We start from the raw sequence: 12,083 nt of genomic DNA on the forward strand, positions 1-12,083 counted from the left end.
CTTCAGTTGAGCATAAGGTTCTTTGGTGTTGTTGTTGGCGTATGTGGGATATTTTAATACTAATTCACTTTCTTTTTTTAGTTCCATATATTAATCTTTATGAGTAACTGGCAACTGAAGGGTAATCACATATAATGATAAGTGGGCAGTGACTTGTCTAATAAATCCTATCTATTTTTAGCTGAATGGACAAGTCACTGTGCAAGGGACATTGTCCGATACCAGGCTAGGGTTGATGTGCTGAGCGTGACATATATTTGTAATTTGATTTTAAGAGATATTCGTGGTTTGATATTAGTATAGATACCTTAACGTGGTGAAAGGGTTTGTGTATTATCTTGATCAGCAAAGTTTTACTTGTCAGGGCCACCTATACTAGGTTGGTTTGCTATGAGCGATCAGACTAAAGTCTCCCGCCATTACCAATCTGCAGTGGCCATCGTGATGATGAAAATTGCTAAACCCTAGAGTTAAGGACGTGTCTGAGGCCTTTTTCCTGCAGTGGACTAGAAACTGCTGCATTTGTTATGCATACACGCATATAGTTATATATATATATATATATATATATATATATATATATATATATATATATATATATATATATAGTTATCAATATATATATATATATATATATATATATACACACATTATATATATATGTATATATATATATATATATATATATATATATATATAAATATATATATATATACATATATATATATATATATATATATATGTATATATATATATATATATATATATATATATATATATATCACACATTATATATATGTATATATATATATATATATATATATATATATATATATATATATATATATATATATATATATATATATATATTGTGTGTAGAAAAGTCTGTCTTATCAAAAATTAATCAACATGCAGTCTGATAGTATAATAACGTCTTGCTGAGGTTGTGGAAAACATTAATGAGCACAAGTGTTGCTCTTCAATGCAATGAGTCAGGTATTTCAAAAATACAAATTAACTGATGGTCAACAGGCGAAGTTTCAATCTGACTCGATTCTGCTTACACTTTACATCACTCTTCCTAATATTAACTTTCCAAACTATTCACTAACATTGTTAGCTAACTGTTCTCAATCTTCTATCACCCATCTTTCCTATCAGCTAGAAAAAAGGAAAATTATTCTAAAAATGTATAGATTATGATCACGTTCCAAATCCGTGAAGAGATAGTTTGTTGGACTAGGTTTATTGTAAGACTATGGTTCGTCTGTTTTTAGAAAGATTTGTGGGTATTTTAGTTCTTTCAAAGATTAATTGATTTTTAATTGTAAAAAAATATTATCCTTTTTTGGCTCTATGCATATTTATTATCTATTAGCCAACCTGTGGTGATAACTATTTGAATATTTTTTATCGGTTGCTAAAACCTTCATTTTAGTTCTTTCAAAGATTAATTGATTTTTAATTATAAAAAAATCATTATCCCTTTTTGTCTGTCTATGAATATTTATTATCCATTAGCCTACTTCTGGTAGTAACTATTTGAATATTTTTTATCGGCTGCTCTAACCTGTAATATATCTTTTTTCTTTGGTTACCCCTCGAATTAAACTTCGCTCACATTCAAAATACGGAGACAGTAAGATGTATCACATTTTAAGTAACCTTACATTATTCTTCCTCACTATCATATCGGACCCCTAAAAATGTTCTACGTTCACTATCGCAAGTCAAAAGTTCCCGATTATCGAGACGAGATAGAACTTTATCCACGATGACGTAATGGCAGATAACGCACACGTGTGGCGTGGCGTTTTGTCTGTTGATCCACGCTCACTCTGACTGAGATTTGGTTGTTTAACTTGTTTTGTCTCAAGGTATATTAGGAGACAGATGTAATCAGGCATTTTGAAATATTGGTAGTTTTGGTATAAGATTTTTAAAGTTAGGGAGCAAATTGTTATAGCCTTCACCTCCTACGCTATTTACTATAACATGTGGGGATACCTTAACGTGGTGAAATAGTTTGTGCATCGCCATGATCAGCAAAGCTGTACTAGTCAGGGCCACCCATACTTTAGTTTACTGTCAACGACCAGACTAAAGTCTCCCAACATCACCAGTTCGCAGTGGGCAACGTGGTGATGAAAACGGGCTAAACCCCAGACATGAATAAGGACATGTCTGAGCCCTTTGTCCTGCAGTGGATTAGAAATGGGCTGTATTTGTTGTTTGTTTAATTAGGTATTTGCAGTAGAAAATACAGCTGGCAGAATATATATATATATATATATATATATATATATATATATATATATATATATATATATATATATATATATATATATATATATATATATGGCGGCCTGGAGGTAGCGTCCTTGCCTGGTGATTGCTAGACTGGGGTTCGAGTCCCGCTCAGACGCTTTAGTTCCTTTAGCCGCTGCATCCTCACCATCCTTGTGAGCTAAAAATGGGGGAGGGGGGGGGGGTTGTGGGAGCCTATAGGTCTATCTACTGAATCATCAGCAGCCACTGCCTGGCCCTCCTTGGTCCTAGCTTGGGTAGAGAGAGGGCTTGGGCGCTGATCATGTGTAATATGGTCAGTCTCTAGGGCATTGTCCTTATTTATATACCATAGCGTGCAGTCCATCATGACATGTTCTGTACGTCACGCTATTTGAACTATAGTATGTAAGTTACTGGAACGTATGTGCTAAATGACATGTCTACCACAACCAAAGGAGTTGCGCTACACACTGAAACATTTGTATGTAGGCCTAGTGTATGGTCTACCATGATATTTTAAACGTGTGTTATTTGCTAGGATATCTGCACCTTGGTGTGTACTGTGTAGTACACTGGGGCATTTAACACTGCAAACTATAATATACAACTTAACCCTGGAAAGGTATGATGGGTCGTTTGCAACCCCTACAGCATTTTCAAAACCTGTTTTTTCCCCATAAATCATCAGCTGTCTCGAATATGGAAGTGATCGACCTGCAAGGGGTGACTAGTCTACATGCCATTGTCTGCTTTAGGACTGATTTTCGTCTAACTTCCCTCCTTCCCCGTTTTTTACCCTCCCAGGGGTCGACCTCGACCCTGAATACCTTTATAGGGGTAAGTGATCAAACAGCAAAGTTATTACATAATTATAAATTGTCGAACAGTGTTGATACTTGTTTGGTTCTTTATAGTTGGAAAGTGTGGGTGGATGGTGTGTCTACCACTTGCATGACATTGGTTTTGGCTTAGATGCCATATATTGCCATGAGGTCCATTTTCCCTCAAATGCTAATTTCTGATTTTTTTTGGGGTTTTTTGCAAATTTGATTTTTTTTCTATTTATTTTGAATTTATCTTCAATAATGGCCAGCAGACAGTATTCCCTCGGCATGGATGTCATCAACACACTTCTAATGGAGTTAAAAAGAGATGTTGATGATAATATGGAGCTTGCAACCCCATTCTTCATTCCAAGTAGTAGATTGGGCTGTACGAGTTGTTGCGGTCTGCGGCCATTTTGTTGACATACCCGAAAGGTAAGTTGGCATATCTCTATATATTCTTGTTCTGTATAGAATTCGTGATATTTTGGTATAATTTAATGCATAAATATCATCTTTTATAGGAGATACAATGATTTTCATAAGAAATTTACATTGTGAACTAGGCCGTCAAAAAATGACCTTTAGATTTCGCCCCTGTCATAACAGTAAATTACATCTTAGTGCACATTTTATTATGTATTTCTGTTCTAGGATAATATGAGTTTATTCTATAAAAAAATTAGCCTCTTCCTATTTCATTTGGGTACCCAAAAAAATTCATGAAATTTGGGCAAATTTTTTTGGCCAAAAAAATTTACCCTTTTTTTCTCATTTCAGATCTTAACTTCTATGGGTCCAACTCATTTCCAGCAATTACACGCTGTTGCTTTGTCATCTAAGAAGGTGTCCCTAAAGGGATTTATGTGTATATGTATATTTCTATTTTTTGTGAATATTTACGTCAAGTCTTTTTTTTGTATACTTAAATTTTTAATATATTTCCAATAAATAGTTATTTTGTAGATGGGTATCATTTATATTTTCAGTAGTCTTTACCATTCTTTGAAGTATTTTTAGCAAGTCAAACAATACAGATTGATGCATATCTAAATTTTTCCTGAATTTTTTTCGGAGTCGGGGTCGTTCACGACCGAGTATACCCTTAAAGGGGTGTCCAAGTAGCATACCTATCCAGGGTTAATACAGCTTACTGTTGGTATGCTTCTATATTGCTATAGCTCCTCCATTCTTAGCAAACACTTCCTAGTTTGCATATCCTGAATTGTAGACGCTTTCCCGTAGTGTATTTATCTAATATTTTTTTTTTTCATGTGACAAAATCAACTCAGAACACTTCATATACCTTTTAACATATTCCTTCTTTTTACCACACCCTTTGTTGCATAGCTTTCAGTACCCCATTCTCTTTTAAACTTTTTGCTGAGACCCTGCTGCCTTACTTGTTTCACCCATGATCTATTTATCTGCCAACCATCTCTCTCTCTCTCTCTCTCTCTCTCTCTCTATATATATATATATATATATATATAGTATATATGTGTGTGGAGAGAGAGAGAGAGAGAGAGAGAGAGAGAGAGAGAGAGAGAGAGCGTAAATAAGTTTGTATTTCTATTAAGAAAACACCTTTTGCTCACCTTAGATAGGATACGGGAGTTATAGGTCATTAAATAATGAAAATAGATAGGACAGAGTTAGATGAATGGATAGCCTATGATTGAGTTTTGCTTTCATTTTTTATAAAGTTTAGTAGAGTGACTCAAACCTTAGGCTTAGACTTATCTATCGCATTGTTTTAACGCAAAGCTCCTTACGGAACTGTGGTCTGAAGGAGCATGCTGGATCAATATTTTACCTCTCAGAGAAAGACTATCGTTGCTGGTGGCAAAGGTCGGCAGTGACCTATATTTGCCTCTTCAATGGGGACAGTGTGCAGCTCTTGATAGAGGTTGACTGATGGGAGCCGTTTTTGTCAGGATGTAGGCTTATAGATATACAACAACAACAACAACAACAGCAACAAATGCAGCCGTTTTTTTTACAGGAAATATTTGTTTTAATGTTACGGTTCTTAGAATATTTAATTTTTCCTTGTTTCCTTTCCTCACTAAGCTATTTTCCCTGCTGGGGCCCCTGGGCGTATAGCATCCTGCTTTTCCAACTAGGGTTGTAGCTTAGCAAATAATAATAATAATAATAATAATAATAATAATAATAATAATAATAATAATAATAAAGGCCTCAGTCATATCTTTATTCACGTCTGAGGTTTGGCCAATTTTCATCACCATGCTGGCCACTGCGGATTGGTGATGGTGGGAGAGTTTAGTCTGATCGTTCACAGCAACCAACCTAGTATGGGTGGCCTTGACTAGTACAGCTTTGGTGATCACGGCGATACACAATAGATATAGAGGACGATAAATCATGGGAGGAATGGCAAAAGATAATAATAATAATAATAATAATAATAGATTAGAATTATTATCATTATTGTTAAAATTATTATAATATTAAAGTTATTGAAATTAATATAAAGTACCAGTCAAATATTGACTACAGCATAGGTCTAATTAAACTCTTTATCTAGAAACCAAATGTAGACATAGGCCTACTAGTTTTATCTTGTCAACATTATTGTATATGAATGAAATAACTGTAGACTAAAGTTTAACCATAAATAAACAGTCAGGAACAGAGACATGCAATTGCTTGCATCTGCTTACATTTGCCTTTGAAATCACCTTGAGTTTTGGCATCTTTGACGGCCGGTCGGTTATTTTAAATAGCCGTTGAAAATGTGCTCGAGTTTCGATAAACATTGAGAAGTTAAAAAATGGTTATTGTATTATGGAAAGGAGCAGGTGGTTATCAATGTGGGCTAAATCGATTGCAACATACTGTATAAATTTGATCATGTTGTTACTGTTCTTAGAATATTTGATTTTTCCTTGTTTTCTTTCCTCACTGGGATATTTTTTATCTATTGGAGCCCTTAGGCTTATAGCATCCTGCTTTTCCAACTAGGGTTTTAGCTTAGCAAGTAATAATAATAATAATAATAATAATAATAATAATAATAATAGAAATTGTATGTGTGTGTGGTTTGGTCTCGTAGCAAATTTCTTTGAAAATGTCAAGGGTTGAATTTCGTTTAGAGAGGATAGCTAATTCTATCACTGTGTAGACAACGACGAGGACCATTTCTTCTGCATTGTTTAGTTTTTTTTTTTTTGCATCAAAAGATAAATTGTCTTCTAAGACATCATGATTTTTTCTTCAATGCCTTTTTAGAACACTGGCAATCTACATTCTTCTTCATATTATTATTATTATTATTATTATTATTATTATTATTATTATTGTTATTGTTGTTGTTGTTATTATTCTCGGTGCTAATTCTGTTCGATATAAGTCAGCTGTTTATATATATATATATATATATATATATATATATATATATATATATATATGTATAATATATATATATATATATATATATATATATGTAATATATATATACATATATATATATACATATATATATATATATATATATATATATATATATATATATATATATATATATATATATATATATATATATATATTATGCGTAGGACATATAATAAGAATGAGAAATAATAGATGGACATTAAGAATAACAGAACTGGGCCCTAGAGATTGCAAAAGAAGTAGGGAAAGGAAGAGAAGTTGATGGATTGACGAGCTAAGAAAATTTGCGGGTATAGACTGTCATACAAAGACGCGTTTGAAAGGTCATTTCTGAGGCCTTTGTCCTGCAGTGGACCAGAAATAGCTGTATTCGTTGTAGTTGTTATTGATTTTCTTGTACGAAAATATTTTCATCTCATGGGTCTAAGGAAGCTGGAATTTACAATAAAGCTGTTTTAAACGGTCGAAAGGTTCGTCGAACCCGGTTGTCGAACCTGGTTGTCAAACCGTTCGAAGGGGTGGAGTCAGACCCAAATGCATAAGGTTTGTGGACAATGAAGCCCCGCTCATAAAAGTCAGGTGAGAACAGACTTTCTTCGAACCGTTTGACGAGCGTGTTCGACAACCAAATATTCCGTTCACACGTTTGAACATCACTTCAAACGTTTGTCTGTCGAACCACGTTCGACGAACCGTGCTCGAAAAAAGAGTTGGAGAGGCCTGAGAACTTATAGTAAAATACAGTAATTTATAAATATGGTATGCAGTTCATCTATCTATCCGTCTGCCTACTATATCTATCTACTTAATTATCTATCTGTGTAGGCCTATACGCTTTTACCATTAGAGTCAATTCTAGTATTTTATTATTTCCTTGTTTCAATTATCTATCTGTGTAGGCCTATACGCTTTTACCTTTAGAATCAATTCTAATATTTTATTATTTCCTTGTTTCCTTTCCTGACTGGGCTATTTTCCCTGTTGGAGCCCCTGGGCTTATAGCATCCTGCTTTTCTAACTATGGTTGTAGCTTAGCAAATGATAATAATAATAATAATAATAATAATAATGATGATAATAATAATAATAATAGTCCAAATAACTGATCTTATAATTGAGTTCATTAATGCAAAACCCACAGCTGGGTGATATCAGTGAAAAGTTATGCAAATAAACACCCATTCATTTTTTTTTTCAAATCTGCAGCTGCTTCTTAATATACTGAATAATTTTATTTTTACGGATTGAAAATTATCATTTAATGAATCTTTAATTACGCGAATCCTGTAATAAGATATTCATCATCATCATAATCTCCTCCCACGCCTATTGACGCAAAGGGCCTCGGTTAGATTTCGTCAGTCGTCTCTATTATGAGCTTTTAAATCATTACTTCTCCATTCATCATCATCTTCTTCGCGTTTCATAGTCCTCAGCCATGTAGGTCTGGGTTTTCTTACTCTTCTAGTGCCTCGTGGAGCCCAGTTAAAAGTTTGGTGAACTAATCTGAGTGCGAAGAGCATGCCCAAACCATCTCCATCTACCCCTCATCATGATCTCATCCACATATGGCACTCGAGTAATATCTCTTATAGTTTAGATAAATTAAATACTTTAAAAGATTATACAAAACTTTAATGGACATTATAGGGTAATGCACTTGGGGAGTTGTTTGGCCCCTATGTGCGCTATCTACTTTACTTCCTTTCCTGCTTCCTATGCTGTCCAACCTCTTTTACCCATATATAATTTATAAGCGCAACAGCAAGGCATTTCCCTCTTACACGAATCAAATCAAATGAAATAATTTTGAGTTTTCCGGTCACACTTACATTAACCATTTGCCTTAGACTCACTGTTCTAATAAACTCATTTCATATTTCTACAGTTACTTCTGACAAAGAATATATGTTATATGTAATGATACATTATGGATAGAGTATGTCATTTATTTCTCTGTATGCAGAATAGCACACATTATTATTATTATTATTATTATTATTATTATTATTATTATTATTATTATTATTTGCTAAGCTATAACCCTAGTTGGAAAAGCAGGATGCTATAAGCCCACGGTCCCCAACAGGGAAAATAGCCCAATGAGGAAAGGAAACTAGGAAAAATAAAATATTTTAAGAACAGTAACATCAAGATAAACATTTCTTATATAAACTATAAAAAAAGTTAACAAAACAACAGGAAGAGAAATTAGATAGAAAAGTGTGCCCGAGTGTACCCTCAAGCAAGAGAACTCTAATCCAAGACAGTGGAAAACCCTGGTACAGAGGCTATGGCACTACCTAAGAGTAGAGAACAATGCCTTGATTTTGGAGTGTACTCCTAGAAGAGCTGCTTACCATAGCTAGAAAGTCTCTTCTATCCTACCAAGAGAAAAGTAGCTATTGCTATTGCTACATTCACAGTCTTGAAACTACAAAAAAACTGTGCTAAGTTTGAATCACAAATCTGATGTCATAATCCTAACTATCTCTATATTAACAGGAACTAATGTAACCATTTGTTCAAAGGTACGAGAACATGCTTCGAATTTAAAAGGGTAATTCCCTTATGAATAGGAGAACCAAGTCATCCAAAGTTCTATTGTTTCCTTGTCTGCTGTGCAGACTCGGTCTAACCAAATAATACTGTACTTGAAGGCCATGTCACGTTATGAGTCAGTACATTGGAAAACATTTTATGGTTTTTATGGATCTATATATTGTTTAGATGTTTGTTTTTGTATCTTCATCCTAAGTAACCTTACTTAGCTCTGTTAGTCCCTGTTTGTAATGTCATGTTCGGTGTTTCGTCTTTTGTGTAGACAGGATTAAGCTCATGTGACCCTCTCTCTCTCTCTCTCTCTCTCTCTCTCTCTCTCTCTCTCTCTCTCTCTCTCTCTCTCTCTCTCTCTCTCTCTCTCTCATCATGAACATATGAGGGTGTTACTGGTCCTCCGTCGGTTGACCACATTATGCAATCTTTTAAAATCAGTTTGGTCCAACTCCTCCAAGCATCCCTATGACTCGCTATCTCATTGATGTTTTGCCTGGTATTATTATTATTATTATTATTATTATTATTATTATTATTATTATTATTATTATTATTATTAATTGCTAAGCTACAACCCTAATTGGAAAAGCAGGATGCCATAAGCCCAGGGGCCCCAACAGGGAAAATAGCCCAGTGAGGAAAGGAAACAAGGAAAAATAAAATATTTTAAGAACAGTAACAACATTGAAATAAATATTTCATATATAAACTTTAAATAATTTAACAAAACAAGAGAAATATGATAGAATAGTGAGCCTGGGTGCACCCTCAAGCAAGAGAACTCTCATCCAAGATAGTGGAAGACCATGGTACAGAGGCTATGACACTACCCAAGACTAGAGAACAATGGTTTTATTTTGGAGTGTTGTTTATAGTTATTTTCTCTAGTCTATCTTAACAAGTACCAGCCATGTTAGTTTTTATCGACTATATTCCCTTCTTACTTACTTTCATGAATCTGGGAGTTTTCTCTGGTAGTTGCATAGGCCTATGTGACTAATTTATTGAATAATTTTCCTCTTTGCACAAGGAATTATATTTATCATCAACCAACATTATCTAACCCATGAGCTCTCTCTCTCTCTCTCTCTCTCTCTCTCTCTCTCTCTCTCTCTCTCTCTCTCTCTCTCAGCCGTATCTACTGAACTATAGGTAAGGTGGAAAGAGTAGATTTTTCCGATTCACAACCTTCAATTTTTCAAGATGGGATAAAAGATTATTTATTTTCTTTTGTTTTCCTAGTTTTCTTATTTTCTTTAGCTTCAGGCTAGTAAATAGCGGTGAATGGTTAGTTTATTTACCTATATGGAGTAGGCCTACTATAATTACAGAATATAAACATCGAGTATATTACTTAAAAAAGAATGCTTTTATTTCAGTTACTACTTATTCGATACCCAATGATTATTTGCTGTCATTTTGTTTTATATTTGAAGAGTGTTTTATATATCATTAGAATTTATCTTTTTAAAATAAAATTTCTGCTGGACTTAAATACCAGATATTTCTACATATTACATTTCTCAGTCCCCCATTCTCTTAGCGGCTTTATAATTTCTTTGATTATAAAATAAACTTTATTTTTCACTGACGAGGAACGAAGTGGTCGTAAGCTTATTCATATATATATATATATATATATATATATATATATATATATATATATATATATATATACATATATATATATATATATATATATATATATATTTATATATATTTATACAGTGTGTATATATATATATATATATATATATATATATATATATATATGTGTGTGTGTGTGTGTATACATATATATATATATATATATATATATATATATATATATATATATATATATATATGAATATATATTGCTTATGTATATAGGCCTATAAGTATATTTTCAGATTAGATATTAAATTCAACAATCAATAATCCGGTTACATTGTACGGAAGAAAATATAAATATTTATATGAAGGATTTAAAAATCTTTTAAAAAAATCCTTAAGAGATGATGATGATTAATAAATAATAATAATAATAATAATAATAATAATAATAATAATAATAATAATAATAATAATAATAATCTGCTTACACTAATATCAAGACCCTTTCATTGCAATCATATTTTACAAACCAATAATAAAACTTTCCACTTTTTCCAGAATGAGACGAACCAAGACGAGATCAAAAGTCTCCTGGAGGAGAAGGATCACGCGACCCTAGAGAGCATCATGCTGAAGAGGCTCATGTTCGGCACGGCGGGTCTCCGAGGCTGCATGGGCGCTGGCTACGGACGCATGAACGACCTGGTTATCATTCAGACATCACAGGTTAGCATAATCGGTTAGCATCGAATCCGCTTTCAATTGGGTCGTTAGCATCGTCTGCTCTTTCTTATTGTAAGACTCAATACAGATTTTTTTTATCTTTAGAGCAACAACAGTGTTAACTGTTATGAAAAGCACTGATTCCTGTTTGATTGGTATCAACGACTCTTTAATTAGCATTAATTCCTCTTTGGTTAGCGTCATCTCCTTTTTGATTAGCATCAATTCCAGTTTGGTTAGCGTCATCTCCTTTTTTATTAGTATCAGTTCCTCTTTGGTTAGCTTTAATTCCTCTTTGGTTAGCGCCATCTCCTCTTTGATTAGTATCAATTCCTCTTTGGTTAGCGTCCTCTCTTTGTTTAGCATCATTTCCTCTTTGGTTAGCGTCATCTCCTCTTTGATTAGCATCAGTTCCTCTTTGGTTAGCGTCATCTCCTCTTTGGTTAGTATCAATTCCTCTTTGGTTAACATCAATTCCTATTTGATTAGCATCAATTCCTCTTTGGTAAGCGTCATCTCCTCTTTGATTAGCATCAATTCCTCTTTGGTTAGCGTCATCTCCTCTTTGATTAGCATCAACTCCTCTTTGGTTAGCCTCATCTCCTCTTTGATTAGCATCAATTCCTCTTTGGTTAGCGTCATTTCCTCTTTGATTAGCATCAATTCCTCTTTGGTTAG

General features: G+C 33.5%; 1 protein-coding gene across 1 annotated transcript in view; it reads left to right on the forward strand.

Annotated features, from left to right (window-relative positions):
• Pgm2a (phosphoglucomutase 2) overlaps positions 1-12,083 on the forward strand; it is a 92,912-nt gene that overhangs the window by 34,049 nt on the left and 46,780 nt on the right. The window contains exon 2 of the mRNA XM_068377141.1: positions 11,241-11,408. Within this exon, the coding sequence (XP_068233242.1) occupies positions 11,241-11,408 (168 nt within the window). The remainder of the gene's footprint in view (positions 1-11,240; positions 11,409-12,083) is intronic.

Source organism: Palaemon carinicauda, chromosome 7 (genome assembly GCF_036898095.1).
Source record: "Palaemon carinicauda isolate YSFRI2023 chromosome 7, ASM3689809v2, whole genome shotgun sequence".
In the NCBI taxonomy this organism is placed as follows: domain Eukaryota; kingdom Metazoa; phylum Arthropoda; class Malacostraca; order Decapoda; family Palaemonidae; genus Palaemon; species Palaemon carinicauda.